Source organism: Tinamus guttatus, unplaced genomic scaffold (assembly GCF_059628265.1).
Source record: "Tinamus guttatus ecotype Peru unplaced genomic scaffold, ASM5962826v1 Tinamus_guttatus_pri_ptg000336l, whole genome shotgun sequence".
Classification (NCBI taxonomy): domain Eukaryota; kingdom Metazoa; phylum Chordata; class Aves; order Tinamiformes; family Tinamidae; genus Tinamus; species Tinamus guttatus.
This window is the reverse complement of record NW_028288870.1, coordinates 1,172,997-1,191,427: the sequence shown is the minus strand read 5'-3', so window position 1 is coordinate 1,191,427 and position 18,431 is coordinate 1,172,997. Positions and strand designations below refer to the sequence as shown.

At 42.5% G+C, this 18,431-nt stretch overlaps 1 protein-coding gene across 1 annotated transcript; it reads left to right on the top strand.

Moving 5' to 3' along the window:
* The first annotated feature begins 1,453 nt into the window (after positions 1 to 1,453).
* CITED2 (Cbp/p300 interacting transactivator with ED-rich tail 2) lies at positions 1,454 to 3,616 on the top strand. The gene has a single exon (XM_088529693.1). It carries the CDS (start codon positions 1,605 to 1,607, stop codon positions 2,322 to 2,324), a length of 720 nt encoding a protein of 239 aa, XP_088385819.1. The 5' UTR covers positions 1,454 to 1,604; the 3' UTR covers positions 2,325 to 3,616.
* Positions 3,617 to 18,431: the final 14,815 nt, after the last annotated feature.

Sequence of the window (18,431 nt, the reverse complement as noted above, 5' to 3'; positions counted from 1 at the left end):
AATTGGGGGGCAAACCCAGGAAGGGATGGGGGGTGGGGATTATGCCGTGCCCCCTTCTCCTTGCCCTCCTGCATGCGGGGCAGCGGTGGCATCTGTGTCTGTGGAAAAAGGCGGATCTCGGATCCCGCCGCCAGGACAGGGGCCAGTCCCCGGTGGGGGCCCGCGCGAGAAGCCCACGCGAGGACAGGGGCGGGGGGCAGCACCGGCGGGGCGGGCACCTGCAGGGCGGGGAGGAGGCGCCCCCCGCGGCGGCGCTGCCCGAGCGCGCAGCCCCACGCGTGTCCGCGCCCCGCAGCGCCCCCGCCGCGGGGGCCCTGCGGGACGAGCGGAGCCGGGCGAGCAGCGAGGGCGGAGGCGGCCGCGCGGGGCTGGGGTCCGCGGGGGCTCTGGGGGCATCCCCGGCTCCCGCGCTGCCCGCCCTGCCCACGGCGCGGGGCGCTGCCGCGGGTGGGCGGCGCGGGCAGCCCCGCGCATGGGGATCAGTAAACACGCGTGTGGCTCGGCCAGAGGGAACAGGATTCCTTGGATGCCTTCCAGGTCCGCCTGCCCCTTTCTGCCTGTCTCCCTGTGTGCGTGTGTGTGTGTGCGTGTGCGTGTGTGTGTGCGCGCGCGCTGCCTTTTTTTTTTTTTTTTCCCTCCCTTGCTCCAGGTTTTACTTCTGGTTGCCTGTAAGGGTTTTGCTCCTCCCTTCTGAAATCCTATATTAGCTGTGGCCAAAGCCGGGTAAGAAACACAGCTCATTGTTGGCAAGTGCCGATGAGCCTCGCGGAGGAGCGAAAAACAGCCCGGGGTCTGCGGCAGCGAGAGCAGTAACATCCCCCCCACGCCAGCGCGGAGCAAGGAAGCCCTCTCTATGCTGGGGGACTTTTACTGACTAATTCCAGCGACACCTTTGAAGCAAAGGGAAAAAAGAAGCGGGGAGGTGAGTGCGGAGGCTCTGTGGCTGCTGTTTTGTGTCCCTTTTGTGTGCAACAGGGAAATGTGACTGCTTAAATACACGTGTGTGGGGGGAAAGGTAGTCCTCAGCTGTGTGGCTTTCTCTTCTTATTTGTGCAGTGCTATATACATGTGTGTGTGTGTATATATTAAAAAAAAAATCTTCGGACTTATTTGCAAAAGTTGCCGGCAAGGGCTAGGTGGGACATGCTTAATTCTTTGCTGGTTCTCTGCAAGTTGCGGGGAGTGTCTTTTAAAAATGTTCCCTCTCCTGGCAAATCCAGGGGGCTCGGGAGCCTTTGGAGCGCGCTGGGGAGGCGGTGGCTGTTGCTGTATGCGACGCTTGCCGCTGATAGGTATGCAGAAGTTGGAGTGGGAAGGCGTGTTGCTCGTTGGATTTGCGGAGGGGACCGAGGTTTTTTTGTACCGCAGACTCGTCTTTATTTTTCCCTTTGTACTCTACGGTACGGTAGAGTCGTGGTAGGAGGGTTTTTTTTTGGGTTTTTTTTTGTTTTTTTTTAATCTTTGAAAGAGAGGACGGTGGGACCAGCGAAGCCGCTCCTCGCAGGGACAGATGCATGCAGCAAGTTCCAAAAAGGGAGATTTGGTGTTGGATGCTTTTTATTTTATTTTTTAATATTTTCCCATGCTAACTTTCTAGGTGGGAAATGGCAGACCACATGATGGCCATGAATCACGGGCGATTCCCTGACGGATCCAGCGGGCTCCACCACCACCCTGCCCATCGGATGGGGATGGGTGCCTTCCCTACCCCCCACCACCATCACCAGCAGCAGCAGCAGCAGCAGCAGCACGCCTTCAACGCCCTCATGGGTGACCACATACACTACGGAGCTGGGAATATGAACGCGAGCAGCGGCATCAGACACGCCATGGGGCCCGGCGGCGTGGGCGCAGGGCACCCCGCTGGCACCATGCCCCCCGCCGCGCGGTTTAGCGGCTCCCAGTTCATGGCCCCGGCCGTGGCCAGCCAGGGGGGGCAGCTCACGGCCAGCATGCAGCTCCAGAAGCTCAACAACCAGTACTTCAGCCACCACCCCTACCCGCACGGCCACTACATGCCGGACTTGCACCCGGCGAGCCACCAGCTGACGGGCAGCGGGCAGCACTTCAGGGACTGCAGGGACCCCAAGCACGGCGGTGGTGGCGGCAGCGGGCCGCCCGCCGGCCCCCACGGCCCCGCCGCGATGCTGCCCCCCAATGTCATAGACACTGACTTCATCGACGAGGAGGTCCTCATGTCCTTAGTCATCGAAATGGGCCTGGACCGCATCAAGGAGCTGCCCGAGCTGTGGTTGGGACAGAACGAGTTTGACTTCATGACAGACTTCGTTTGCAAACAGCAGCCCAGCAGGGTGAGCTGCTGATTCCCTGGAAGCAAACAAAGGACTTTCCCTCGGTGTGAATGGAGGCATTCCCGCAGACACGGTGTCTCACCTTCCGGGGCTCGGAAAGGTGAGAATCTGGAAAGCAGAGTAAACTATGCGCCGCTTGTATAAATTTTTGGGTTTAATTGCTGCCACTTTTTTTTTTTTTTTTTGTATCTTTGACATTCACCTCCCCTTCTTGCCCTCCCAGAGGAATAATTTCTAGCAAACTCTGCCTTTTTATGTTGTCCTCCCCCTCCCCTTCTCTCTCTCTTAATTTCCTCGCAGTAACATGCCCATAATTTCCACAGTGCTGAACTGTTAGATATTAATCTTGGCAAATCGCTTAATCTTGTGGATTTTGTAAACGATGATTTCCAATGACTTGAACTGCATTCAAATTTTGAGTGAACAGGGGAAAAAAATTGCATTAGTTGGTTGCATGAACTTTGAAGGGCAGATACTACTGCACAAATGCTGCCATCTTGCTTAATTTTTAACTATGCATTGCAGTGCAGACTAATAAATATATATTTTTTTTGAATATGCTAAACTGGAAGCTTAACAGATGTGGGCCAAACCTTTCCGGATCAGGAAAAGTAATTCTGTTACTTAAAGTCTGCTTTCCATTCCCCCTCCCCCATATGTACAGACAATAATATGGTGTGGATGGAATGTTGACTAGTGGCAAACATTTCACAGAGTTTTTTTTTTTTAATTATTTTTTTTCTGTCTTCAGCATTTTGACACTGTGCTAATATAGTTTATTCCGTACATGAAAAGATACTACTGTGTTGAAAGCTTTTCAGGAAATTTTGACAGTATTTTTGTACAAAACATTTTTTTGAGAAAATATTGTTAATTTATTCTATTTTAATTTGCCAATGTCAATAAAAAGTTAAGAAATGCTTTAGTTTTTCTAGAAGTCATTTACCAGTATTTTTCTTCAAAACTCTCCCCACTGTTCCTGGTAAGTAGAACATCTATCTGTACAACTGTGTTGGTGTTCAAAAAGACATTCCAAAATAGAAAGTACACTGCACCCATATGTATGTCATGGTGAACTCGGTAGGTGAGCAGGATTTAAACATACTTACAGCATAAAGCCTCATACGTAACATTGTAATATGCCTGTCAGTGTGGTTTTATGAAAAATGAAGTTGCCAAGGTGCAACTTTTTTGTGACTTGCCAACATACTTGCTTTACATGTAGTTGTCCAGAGTTATGATGCATAAAGTATTTATTATATTTATCTATTAAACTTGTAATTTTATAAATCCTCTTTCACTTATATAGTAGACTTTGTTCTTTTGTTATCTCACCTGGAAGAGCTATGTAAAATATCATCTGTTTAAGTATTTGTAGCTTGGGAAAGGAGGGCGGTGGGTTTTGTCCCGTGTCTCTTCCTTCGCTTGGTTTACCCAGGAGGTTGCTGCATCAGTCCAGATCTTTGTCACATCAAAGTCGACTACACTTCATTTCTAGTGACTTAGGCAGTAATTAACCTGTATCCCTAAAATATTCCACTGTGGGACATCTCAAACCTTGTTCTCCCAGAAATTATTAGAGAACCTTGTAGTTCTCAGCTACAGACACTGAGACAAACTCATACAGATATTCTCTAAATATTTGGGAGAAAAAATTACACTCTTAACAGGCCATTGACACCTTGCTCATTCAGTGCCAACTGTTGCAGTCTTCTCTCCCCTCCCAGCCTTTGGCAAAGCTCCCATTTAAGTTATTACTTAGTAAGGACTGCAAGATCAAGACCCTAATAATACATGTAATCCCACTTAGCCACGCTTCTGAAGTTTAACACAGGACTGACAGCACTGTGTTTTCTCCTTGCTTACTTTTCCAGCCTTCTGTCTGGCATTTATTAGGCAGAAAAGCAGCATGGTGGATGTAGTTAAATTTTAAACTTGGGCATGTAAACAGGGGAGGATATCGCCACACAACAGGAGAGTAAATAGCAGTGTTTTGAGTCAAGCTGGGAAATTAAACTGATTGCTATTGCTAAAATTGTCCCAGCTGGTGATAAAAGTGGTACTATTCCTTCTTTTCCTTACAGACATAAAGTAGCCAATTGGTTTTATGAATGAAAAGAAATAATACATGTATTAAAATATTGACAACACTAGAAATAAGGAAGTGTGCATACATCTGGGGACACCTGAAGGTAAAATGATCTCTGCAGTTGCTAACAGCCCATTCTTAGAACACTTTCAGCACCCAAAAATTTAAAAAATTCCTGTATTGCTTCAGCCAGAGATTGCTTATGTTTTACAGCAATAAATTTAACATCAGATGGCACTGAATCATAATTTATCAGCTTACCAGTAATTTCAAGAATGTTCAGAATATAGCTGTCATTTTAAGAGCCCTTGCCCAGTTCACCACTATATAAACCCATTTTAAGGGTGTTTGATCTGCACATGTTGCATTGCCCTCTTCTGCTGCAGTTTGGGAGAGTGATTCTTCTGATTTGAATCAACTTCCTATAAAACAGACTATCAAACCGTATGCATACCAAATTGCATAAATGCTTAAATCCTTCATGATCTTCTAAAACAAAAGAGAATCTTCCTCCTCTAACGAGATGCACTTCATAAAGTTGGTTAAACAACAGATTTTTCACAGTTGAGACATCACTGCTTAAGTCTGTCAGCATTAAATCCTTGCATATAAGCTTTTCCAAGAATAGGCAGTTTCACGGGCATGCTGGTAGAGTCTATTTGAGTACAACTCCTTGTAGAACTCCTGAGAGCTGCTGCCTCTGAACAACAGCGGCTACTGAAAGCACTGGCTTCGAGCAAGGCATTGTCAAGGATTTTTAGGATTCCTTAAAAGCACACCCCAGGGAAATGTGCAAAACAATCACATTGCCTATATTGTCACTTAATTTCTAATGAAGACTCATATCCCAGAGGATGCTGCAACTATATATTTCCTTATTCATAATATCATCTACCAAGCAATATTGGGGGCATGACCCTCATCTTCCTGCAGTGAACCCCCCTGGCAAGACTCCCACTGGCTTCAGTTGAAGCAGTAATAGGCCTTCAAGCTGAGTCTATCTAGCCCCTATGCTGTTTATAAATATGTTAAAACAATTTATTATCTGAACCGAGTGATTAATGAAAAATGCACAATGACCTACTTTCCCCGCTACTGCCAGATACTTGCAAGCTACATTGCAGTCTTGCATCCTATTAAGTTGCTCCTAGCACAGGAAACTTGACCTCTGGCTGCTTCTCAAGAAAACTTCTACCACGGTCCGCGAGCTCTGCTCTTCTTTAAGCCACCTCCATAAATAGCCACGCCGCTTCCCTGGGCAGGCAGATCAGCCCTAAGCCGCCGCGCAAGACGCGCTCCAGGCAGCGGGAGAGGCGCTGCGGGGACGCCCGCCCGGTGGGGTGGGATGGGGTGGGGCGGGGGGACACCCCGCGCGTGGGACGAGCCCACGGGGGACGGCGGCCCCTTCCCCCGCGCGCGACTCGGGCTCGGGCGCGCGGCGACCGCGCGGGCACCTGCGCGGCGGCACCGCGGCGCCCCCGTGTGGCGCCGCCGCGCGCAGCAGCCGCCGCGCCCGTGGGAGGGGGGCTCCACGCGCGGCTGCGCGAGCGAGGGTCCCCCGCGGGCCTGGGGGAGCAGCCCGCGCCTGCGACAGCTCTGCCGGGCCCCGCTCTTACTGAAAATAAGTGTTACATGAACTGGGATTATGCCCAGTTTATCTTGTCCTCCTGGGGGGATTGGAAAATTCCAACATCTGGATTGGCAAGGGTGCCTTTTTATTATTATTATTTTCTTCCCCCCCAGGCGGTGTTTTCCACAGACCAGATCTGTTAGGGATGTTGCATGCTGAAGCCCCGTGCATCACTGGTGTTTGGCCGAGGGCGAGGTATGACATATGTATGTGGAGTCGCATCATGGTACATAATACTTTCTTCAAGGCATGTTTAGCTGCTGTGGCAGCGTCTCACTGCAGGGGCCATCCCACTGGTGCCGGCCTGCGGCCTCTGCCTTCTCCTGGCTGTATTGCTCAGAGGCAGTTAACGGGTGAGCTGGTACCTAAAGGACTGATACCGCTTTGTATTAGAAACCTCTGCAAAAATGGGGGGTATGGAGGGGAGGGAAATGATCTTAAAAAAACAGTTCTTGTCCATGACCTTACACTGTCCCCTTTGAAGCCTTCATTTCCTCCAATATATTCACTGCGGGACCACCACAGGCAGGAGTAAGGCAAGAGTGGATCTGGGCTAACACACCGACCTTAACCTCATCTGTTTCTGTATCATCACTCATAGGGATAGATGCATGAGCAAGGACTAAGTAACATTGACAGGAGTTGTTCAAATGACAAGACAAACTGTTTATTTAAATATTCAGGCAGATATATTTGTCAGATAACTCTCCCTCTGCAAGCACTAAGATTAGGAATCAAAGGATTTGGAAGCCAAGGCAATAGCATTTTCTCCAGGGTTCATGTATTCCAAGTGCATCATTTTGTCAGGACAGAGGAGGTGTTTTACATAATTCCTGAAAATGTATTTACACATTTCAATACGGTGCCATTATTGTGCTCACAGACAAGATAAAAACAAGTCCCAGTAGCTGTAACAATAGCAAAATACATCAAATGACTGAACAGATGAGACTCTGTATGGTCTCTGTTATTCTCTGTGCTTCATCTTAGAAAGACATGTGCAACATCAGGTTTTTAGTAGAGATGGGTCAGGTATTTCAGGCCCAGTCCATCTGCTGTGCCCTTCCTCCCTTAAAAAATTGAAGATGGACAATTTGATCACAAGCCTAAAAGAGATTTAAAAAGTCAAATATTTACCGTATTAAAAATAAGCAAGAGGCTTTTTAGAAAATCACTCTCCATAAAATTCTAATCATTTTTCTCACCTTTTCCTTTCATCAGGACCTTTTATTAATTCTGACTCTTTGGGCATTCATTTAGCAATATAGTCCCTAATTTATCACTAATAAAGTAAAATAAAAGTAGCTTTCAGAATTGTCGAGATCCTAAAACTGTGGTTCAAGTTAGGAGTCTGAGTACATAGCATTTCTTTCAAATCAGAATCTAAATATTTAATAGATACTTGCCACAATAAGATCCTGATGGTGCACCAACTTACATGCAGTTTCGATAAAGAGCCCCAAAATTTCACTATGAAATTTATATTGTAGCCCACTTAGCTAATATTAGAGCATTGCACAGGAGAGTGTGACTTTTATGGAAGTCTATAAAAAGTTTTATCTGATGCTATTCAAACAGCAGTAACACAGAAAACCTAAGATTTCTCTGTTTATCCAGATAAGTGTTTAATGGCCTGATGCTAAAAGTCTGTTTTTTTTTCCAACTATATTAGCTGGTCTAATAACTGGTATTATCTCTGTCTACAATGCTTGTACAGTTCTGTGTCCTCCCTCGACCCTGTACAAAGTTTAAAGTATATACTGGAAGGCAGGAATGGATTCCTGGAATTTGCCAAAGATAGAAAATTTAATGAAGCCTCTGAGCACAGCTGCTGTGATAGAGAAGTTAAATAGTTGGTATTACTTATAGGCAGGATGCAGGGCTGCTTGTAGGCACGCTGATCTGCTGAGCATGTGATTTGCTGAGACAAAAGGCAAGGTATGGACACAGGTATGGAGATGGATATGAAGCATATCTGATGCCAGGCAGATTTGCAGAAAAAAAATACTTGCGATTGTCACAGGGCGAGTAGGAGTGAAAAATAGGCAGACCTATAGGCAGACAAAATGCAAGCAAGTGGCCTCTTGTGGAATTAGGGGGACTACTTTTTGATTTTGCTTCTAGTTTCTGAACAGTCATAATGTTGTAGGCTGGAAAAATGCAGAATTCAAAATAATATGACACATTAAGCTTCATAAACTATTATTTACAACACAGAGCTGAATTTTCTCTGTTTGAAGTTCAGGACAAAACTGCTGCTGAAGAGCTCAGATGAAGCCTGCGATCAGGTGTCCTCTCGGCTCTGCTCTGGGGCACAGATGGGAGACCAACGTCCTTGCTCCCACAGGCTGACCAGGGAACATTCCCATTCTCAGTCAGTCACCGTGCTAAATGCAGGTTTACCCAAAACATGGACTTGAAACCTTTGTTCAGTCTTTACAAAAATGACCTTCTCTCTTTCTAAAGTCCCCTTTAACTCCCTATTTCTGCTTCATCTGGCAAGATTCTTTTTTTTCAGTGGCCGAGAAGCCTCACAGGCCTCACATGTTCTCTCCTCACTTGCGTCGGGGTGAGGATAAGTCATTTCAAGTGTTTTGAGATGCTAGCGTGCGTGCCTTTGGGATGTGTGGTCGGCCTGCGTGGTGGCCAGTGGCAGTCGTGTTACAGCATTGCAGGGGAGGATGTAGGATGCAACGGCTCATCTGTCACCTTGAGTGCAACTTTGCCCTGTAGGGACAAGAGTAGCCTCCAACGGGCATCTTTCCCCAGCCCCTCACCTGCACATGCAGACCCACTGTAGGAAAGTGAGGTGCTCCAACCCAGCAGAGCAAATTGCATGCCTTTTTTTCTTCCCTATGTTTTGGCCTTTTAAGAGGCCTTCTGTCCTTTAATAAAACATTAAAGAACATAAACATAAAACATTAAAGAAAATAGTGCACAGATAGTCACACGGATTTTGTTAAGAATCTTTTAAAATTATGAAATGTACTTGGAGGTGTTGCATTGCAATTTAAATGTTGAAACAGAGCTGGAGTAATTTAACATGATGGACAAAAACATATACATATGGCTGCAGAAAAGCTGCAGTACTTCGAGTTTGCCCACTAGATGTAGCTGAAACTCTGCATTTCTTATTGATTTGAGAAAAATCTTTTAAAAGAACAGCCTTTTAATTTGATTTATAATATACATTTTAATTGAATGAGTAGTAGTAGTAGTCAGAATGAACAGATCACTATCTGGACTGGAGCCTTTTCCTAATTCTTAATATTTCAAGAATTCCATAATACCATCACACAATTTAGATGAATATGCACAGAGGGACTCTTTGCACAATTTCCCCACCTCTGGTCCAGGATTCTTCTTGACATGGTTCACTTTACTTGTAAATATCACGGACAGTGAAGTCCTCTCCATAAAAATCTACTATTTGATTTGTTTTTGATTGTTTGTTTGTTTGTTTCCAGTTTTGTCTTATTTTGCTTCCCACTCCAGCAGTATTGCCAGGGTCTCTATTAAAAAGAGGAAATTAGCTCCACAGAAACTGTCAAATGAAGCATTTCTGAAATACAGGGCCAAACTCTCCACTATTATTATAGGAAGTAAAGGAGAATATTTTGCCTCCTTGCTTCTCTTTTAGGTCTCTGTAGTTCTTGCTGTACATAACAGCTTTGCCCTAATTGATGTCCTTATCTTTTGCTGAAGATAAGAGATAGCAAAAAAACAAATGACTTGGTATGTAAGACGCATTCAGGAGATGCATTCTCAGATTTTTTTGGTTACTTTTTTGTTCATTTTCAAGAAGTAATTATCTTGATTTATGAATTGTGAAGATTAATAGAAATTAAGATTATTTTGTCCACCGTGATTTGCCCAGATAACCTTCATCACCAAAATCTAGATTGATGATGCTCTAGGTGAAGTGCCGACCCAGTGCTTGGCTAGTGATATCTTAGTCAAAGAATTGAGGCTTGACTGATAGATTACACAGGATAACTGTACCCTTGGAGACTCCTTCAAAATGCGGGCAGATGCTGAAACTACATTGCTTATTCTAGGTCTAACCCAGTTATTGTAGTGTTCCCTTAAGCTACCCAGCAGTGTCAATATGCAAGTCTAGTCCATGTTTTCCTCTGTTACTAGCATATTGTTATTTATTATTGTCATAATGATTCTAATAATGATATAGAGGGATGATAGAGAAATCTTCTGATGACGTCTTCCCTCAGCATCAGGTGAAATAGGCTGAAAGTATTCTTTGGTTTTCTCTCTCTCTCTCTTTCTTTTTTTTTTTTTTTTTTTTTTTTTTTGCATTGCCATGGTAGCAGGTGATCTGTAACCACTGAAGAGGTAAGGAAGGAACATAGCTGAAAAGCTGCTAAATCTGATTGACCAGTTTTTCTTAAAATGTCTATTCCCCAAAGTGAAAAGCCTGAAAACAGCAAACTGCTTTTGGTTAGTGGCTTACGCAAATCTCTTTCATTGTGAGGAAATTGCATGTTACTTTTTAAGGAAACTTAAGTATACATAGGCTGAATTCTCTACATTCATGCATGCTACAACTTAGAGATATGAATATTTTCCTCCAGTGTTTATTCCACTTAAAAAGTAAAATTCAGACTGTTAGTGAGGCATCCATTGTTACCAGGGCTGGTTTCATATTTTCCTTTAGAAATGCAGTCTGCCAGCTTATAAAAAGGCAGTTACTAGATTCATGATTCCTCATCATTTGTTGCTTGAGATGGATGAACATGCTAAAATGCTGGATTTCTCTCTTCCACTTTTTGATTAAGGTTGCCTGGAAGGTCCATGGCCTGTGGGTCTCTAGGAAAGAACAGAATGACAGAACAGGACTTTGACATTGATGCAGCATTAGAAGGACCCGGCTAGTCAAACATTAGCTGGTGACATAAAAGAAAAGAAAACACAGACCAGATTTAAATTAATTGTATGTTCTCTTTGTTTGCTGTTGGTTGACACACAGGAAGTTTCTGGAGGACTTATTGCTCAATAAGTCCTCTAGTGACTTTTTCCTTTTTACACTTGTTTGGCAAATAAGTCAGGGAGAAGGACAGGACTAAGGATTGATATTTTTTGCATGCTTTGGTTGGTGAAACAATCTACAACCTTACAAACAGTGACTATTCTGCCTTAACTAGGTCACTGTACTAAATGATCTCCCAGTTACTAAGGCTTATAGCAAGCACTTTTTTTTCCCCCTCTACTCTGTGCAGCCTATATAGACAGAGAAAAAACTTTCAAGTTCCACAACCGCTCCCCAATTCAAGAAATGTTCTTCACTTAGTACTGATGGTTACTGGCAGGCTGTTTCATACTGCTTATATTGCATAAAAGTGGCCCTAAGGTTGGTGTGAAGTTTGCCATAGTAGAGGGATACTCTCCAGTGGTCTCTTTCCAACAGAAAATCTGTAAAACAGTATCTCTTCGTAAATGTATTTCTTTAAGAATATTCTTCAGTGTAGTGCTAAGGATGACTGGCAGGTTGGTAAAGTTATAGAGATAGAGATTCACTCTTTCACCCACTGTAGCCAGTGGTGTCTTTCTCAGCACTCTGAAATAACTAAAACTTGTTAAAGGGATCCAAGTTCATAGAAGAGATGCTGATAGAATGAGCATAAATCTAAATGATTTCATTAATCCCATTTGTTACCTCCTCTTTTTTTTTTTTTTTTCCCAAAAATTGCCTACCGGTGTAGTTTAACTCTCCTTTTCTCCAAATGTGCTTCTAATTCTAGTACTCATGTATTAAGCAAGCATGCCACAGTTAATGGCCCAGCTGGCTCCCATCTGCATGATGTTGGGCAAGTCATTATTATTTATTAACATATACAGTTCATGCCTCAGTTTACCCTTTTGGTGAATACAATGTGCTTTGTGGCTTTTTGCTGTTTGATACCGAACTTGCTTAATGAATAATATTAGATCCTTGCATGCAAGCTACTACACAGCTGCTAAATAGTTGGTTTTCCCTGCCTCAGCAGTTACCCCTACTCAACCAGTTTGGCAGTGTTCAGTCTACATAATTGCTCTGAGGTTAGAGAGGAACACATCAATCAAAACCGCAGGGTCTTTTAGAGTGTTACATTTAGCAGGAAAAAAAATTAATTCAAAACAATAGTAGAGTTTTGGAGGTTACCTGAAGATAACCAAGATTACAAATTACATATATATCCCATGTATACTCCCATTGAAGTCCATGATCTAAATTAGGGACTAAATTTGCTTCTCACATAATATGACTGGCATAACCATTTTATGTATACAAAATGAATATTTATTATATTCTAAAGAAAGTATTAACATTGGTGTCACCTTTGTCATATTTGTCTTTCAGCTCATTAAAGTATGTAAATCATTCTGATTTTCTTTTCTTTATTCATCCCTTCACTTTTTGAGTTTTATTTTCTTCCTCTGTCTTTACTCATTTGGTCCCCGAAATGTGGCATGCTTGAGAAGGTGATTCAGCCTAGACAGATAGAAAATCCTTATCCACACATACCCTCAAAGCTGTTCCACACTTTTGATCTGTTTCGCCATTAAGACTTATGAAGAATTTTACATTCTTCATGTAGTAATTCTCTTTCCATGCATGTCTTAAAAAGGTCCTTGGCCTTTACACCATCCGCAAGTTTAGACATTACAAGGTTGTAATGTCTGGGCTTCAATTCGCTGTTAGTTCTTCCCGAACTAACATTTCATTAACCATTCTGTCCTGTAAATAAGGTTTCCATTATGACTTAATTTGCCATCACCGTGTCTATTATTTTCCTTTTCTTTCTACATACCTTTGTCTTTCAGCATAAATGTCCTATCATTTACAAGCTCTGTTCAAATATTACCTCGGTCTATGTCATTCCCATTGTATCAGTCTCTATTCTTCTCTCCTGTAGTCTTAGATAGGTTAGTCATAACACTGGAGCTACTCAGCGCTCTCAGCCCCCACCTTACTTATCATTGTCACTGGAATTTGGACCTCATCCTTTCTAGAGACATATCCTTGGTTCCAATTCTGGCATGCATTACAACCCAGGTACAGCCCATACAGCCGAGACCATCAGCCTTCAATCCCTAATTTGCTTTATTCTCTATTCTGCTGACTAGCAGGTGTTGCCTGTACAATCGTTGTGAGTTCCACATATGGAGCAGCTGGAGGACTGAGCCTTTAATAGGTCTTTTCCACTTCTAATTTTTACAAGCCAGTTCTAGCAGCAATCTAAAAAACATCGCACGTTGATAATGAAGCTGATGCAAGCAAAAATCATTTAGCAAATGGAAGAGGGCTAGAAGAGGGTGGGAGAGAGAAAAAACAGCTTTATACAAGGCAATGCAGTTTACATTATCCTACTGGAATAGCTAATTTTATTCTCTACAACTCCCCCTAGACCAATGTACCTTTGGCATTTAAATTACTTCCAAATTACATCTGATAAGTAATTTACGGCATGATTACATATGAATTGGACCCTGAGATTTCCTCTGGTGGGATCACAATATATCCAGACTTGGCCCAACTCTCTCCCACAGTTTGCTATTAAGAGGTCATTTTTAGCTGGAGGGCCATCACTTTTAAATAAAATTGGACTAAAGGATACAATTTCAGGAAAAAAAAAAAAGATCCTGGCTTCAGTAGCTTTTGAAATCTCATATTGGCTTTTACATTAGCTCATAATGGTGTAAATCAGCAGGATTCAGGTTAACTGAAAAATAACTGGAAAAAAAATACTGCTCTTTTTCTTCCCAGTAAATTACCTGTATATATTAGAGAAGGATTGTTTCCGGGCTGAAGAGATGCATTCAGGTGTGACTGCATATACTCCCCACCCTCCCCTGGGTATTCCTTTACCTTATGTATGATTTTTCAAATAAAGCTATTCACCAGCTTGCCAAATTCTTCACATAGCACACATAGCATAATGTATTTATGGAGAGTCTATCTCTTGGGCAAGCCGAAGTGGTGGAAATTGCCTGTAGAAAATTGAAACCCTGATAATTGATTTTGCTTGCTCCTAAGGTTTCAAGAGACTTGAATCTTCCAAGAATAAATCAAAAACTGTTCAGTAGCAAACCATGGGGAATTCCTCCAGTTTCTTAGAGTGGTTTCCTTGCTAAGATTCAGAAATTATATTCTTACTGATGTAGATTTAGAATTAAATTATTTGCTTAAAATAGTTAAGTCTGTTGCCTATTGGGATTTTCTATGTCAGGTAATGTGACTGCCATTTGTAGCCAGAATCTATGAATTGTAGAACAGAAAACCTGGTAAACCTTAGGTATATGAGGATCATAAAATCTTATTAGAAGGCAAATAATAACCTTCCAGGCAAATAATAACCTCCCAACTCTGCTGAGATTGATTTGGAACTAGGAAATCTGTAGAAATCTGATGCAGCATGCAGCACCTAATTTATGTATGCAAATGCAAATATGTTATTTTTCCTTTTCTTTTTAGGATGGGACTAAGCAAGAGAGAAATATTCCTGAGTAGTTCACCATGCAAAAGATCAGATTTGTCCAGATGTTTATAACATTTCTACAGAAGGAAATTAAATCCTTTGGAGATGAGTCTTTGCAAGCTTAGCTGTGGGACATTACAGTCTCTCCCAACACTGGTTCAGGTATAGCTGCTTACAGCAGGAAAACACAACCAGATTCAGCAAGATTCTGCTTTCTAGACCACTGCTTACACATCATTGTGCTCTTGCTTCTGTTATGGTATGTTAAACTTTCATTGTATGTCTAATATACATAATTTTATCATGGTATAAGCATATTATAGTATATTATATAAGTGTGTTATCGTATAAGTGGTGTATATTTAAACACAATGGGCCGTTATTTGCAATTTTATTAATAAAAGTATAAGTATTACAGGTACAGTATAATTTGAAAGACTTGTATCTTTCCAAAAATAAATCAAAAACTGTAGCACAAAAACTGTAGCACAACCTTGAGAAACGTCTCCAGTTTCTTAAAGGGATTTTCTTGATAGAGTCCAAAAACTATACTTTCACTGATGCAAATCTGGCATGTAAGTGCCAAGCTATGGCAGTCCACTGCAGTCAACATCCAGGTATATGATGTGATTTCAAAAAGTTCAAAAAGCTTCTAGATTGTATTGCTCTGCAGGCAGACATGATCTCTTGGATTAGAGCATCTAACTTGCCTTCCAAATGGTGCAGACTGCTCTCTTCTGGACAATGCACAAGGCAGGAGACCCTCCATAGACCTTTCGCACACTCTTTTGAAGAGACTGGAAAGCAGGCTAAAATAATCTGTGTGGCTTCCAAGGGATATTATAGTTTCTGCAGAAATGAAGTCTTCATTTAGAAGGAAAAAGAAATGAAGACTTTTAATTGCTCATGGTGGAAAAAAAAATAGATCAAAGCTTTTTAATTGACTTTAACCAGTGCAACATTGTTTGCAAACAGATTTTGTATTTTTATAAGCCCTTGAGCACCTGAGAACAAGGCTGCAAGGAAAGCAAAACTTGGTCTTGTAGGTCTTTCACCTAAACCTTCCCATGACACACAAAAAGAATGTTTAAAACTCACAACTAATAGTTTCAGTGCCAATGACTTTAGCAATGCATTGCGTGTGGGGGAGCAGCAGCAGGTGGGAGCTGAATGTTGCAGTTGAGGTAGCTGACCTGTGAGAAGAAATTAAAAGTTACATCAAAAAATAATAAAATAAAATAAAAATAAAACAAAAACAAAGAAACCAAAAGCTTGAACTTGTCCTTCCATGTAGTAATGCTGAATAGAGGTGGTAAGTATAGGCAGAAAAATACTGCTTGCATGATTGTTTTTCTCGCAAGAAGCCTGTTTCTTCAGTAGGTTTAGATTGCTTTTACCCATGTGTAATTCAAAAACAGGCTAGAAGACAAAAATTCCTATGTAACATTTCCACTCTTTACACAGGAAGAGTGTATATGGTTATGGATCTGTAATCTAGTTCATATCTACCTTGTAGCAGGAAACTCTGAAGTAGTGGGTTTAGCTTTAATGTGAGGAAGTTACATTTCTTCTCTTTCCTGAGGATTAGAGAAAATGTTTAGGATGCCCAGAGCATTCTAAAAGAAGAAATCTCAACAGCAATGCAGATTTCATAGTCAGCATTTTCATTTTGAGGAGCATGCTCGCTCGTCGAGTTTAGTCTCAGTTCATCATCAGGAGTGACCATCTCAGCATGCAGATTCGGAATGCCCAATATTTCAGTACATAAATTTACTGCATGGCAGTTTCGACATACACTCTAAATTTCTCAGTCTCCATTTCCTATCCCATTCATTAAGTGGTTGTTTCAATTCACAGGCTTCTCTTGTCCAAAATCCAGCAGATCCCATAAGATTTTTATTTTCTGTAGCTATACCTACATAATCAGGGACACTGATTTTATCTGACCCTTTCTCTTTCCTCACTGTATCAGAAGCTGTTTTCTTTACTTGCATTTTTAGGAACTATTCAGAACATGCATCTCGATTTCTTGTGGCTAATTTTTCTAATGATGACCCCAACTAATTTCCTGTTTTCAGTACCCTCTGATGTCCCAAACATATGACTAAGGCATCGCCACCCAGGGTATCACTGCATGTCATTTGAACTGTGCCAGCAGTCTGTGTGCATGGTCTTAGCCTGTTGCATACAAGCTTCAACCCCACTGAAAGAGGGTAAAGCTGAGTGTGTCTTACTCAGGTTTGCCAAGAAGTGAGAATATCCTCCAGTTATTTACCACAGCTCAGCTGTTGCTTAGCTCCTTGGCAGATCAGTTGTGTATTTTGATCCCAGAAACCCTGGAGCTGATTTTATTTCAAAAGAAAAAGCAACCAGGGACAAGAACAGGGGAATTCTCCAGTCAAAACAAAGAAGCACAAAGAGCCTGTACAAATACCCTTATCTTCTGTTGTATTTTGATCACTCGCTCTGTGATATCGCAGACAACCTCAGAATTTTATCTTCTCTCGAAGTATGTTCAGCCAGTTTCTAACTCCCTCCAAAAGATTCTCAGTAGAAGTTTCCAACCTTGTAAACTCCCTTTATTATTCTTAAATCTGTGACTTCTTCAGGAGCACTACTGAGCTGCAAATGTCTAAACAAGATATGATGAACTGATTTTTCCTTAAGTCCTGATGCCCATGCATCCCCATATAATATAAGCTGCCTTTACCAAGTAGACAAATTACTAGAAATTGCAAATTATGAATAATTACTCTGTATGTGTTCTTTCCAAAACTCATACACTATCTGCACAAGTGTTGCGGTACCTTTAGTTCTCCTCAGGAAAGTCTGGGATGCTGGTAACATATGGAGCATTTCTTGAGCCAGTACTCTTTGATGCTGAGCTATCCAGTACTGTTTTCTCTTATATCCTTCATAAATCAGCTGCAAAGATTTTCTGGATCTAGTGCCATGCAACACTGGTGAGCTTGAGTGCATACTCTAAGTCACTGTAACATACATGTATGCTATTGTGAGCCTTACTATATTTTTTTGTAGCCAGTCCCATTTCTTCACTGGCCAACATTTCCAGTACCTGCCTATTGCTTCTCACTTGCTCGTATATTTGCACATTAAACTGACCTGTGCCACAGAAAGTCCTTTAGGCCATCTGATATCTCAAGATGTGGCATGAGTAGTAGTGGGGGATGGAAGTGGAAGATGCTGCTCCCTGTGAAAAAGCATGCAACTGAACTCCCTGGTAAGTGCTCTGCTGCTTATATAGACAACTTCTGGACAATGTTAGCTGGCACAGTAATATACAGAAAGTAGATCAGACGGGTTACTTTGGCAGCAATAAGAGCATTTATCTGAGCGCTACAGGATTCATCGGCACAGCTATGCCAGTCATCTCTTTAGCACTGCTTCTCAATGGCAGGACGTGGTACATTCAACCAAGAGGCACCATGGTGGCCATAGGCTGGGACGCTTACCCCGTGAGGGGAAGTTAAGCAAGTGTTCAGCTAGAAGAAGAAAAGTTTTCAGGGGTACCTAACAGTGGCTCTCCAGGACCTATGAGATAATTATCAAGAAGACAGAGCCAGACTCTCCTTAATGGTGTAATGTGGAAGGACAAAGGCAATGAGCATGAGGTGAAGCAACAGAGCTTCACACTAGATATAATGAGAAACTTTTTCACCCTGAGGACAGTCAAGCAGAAAAACAGGTTGCCCAGAGAGGCTGTGTAGTATCTATCCTTGGACTAAGGCCAAGCCCTGAACAATGTGGTCTGAGCTCATTTCTGACCCTGCTTTGAGCAAGAGGTTGGCTTAGAGATGTCTTGCCTGAATTATCCTGTGAGTCTATGATCAGAAATCAATCTATCTGGTTCGTAATAAATCCAGGCTGCAGAGAGAAGACTCATCTGAGAGCTCATATCCTAGAAA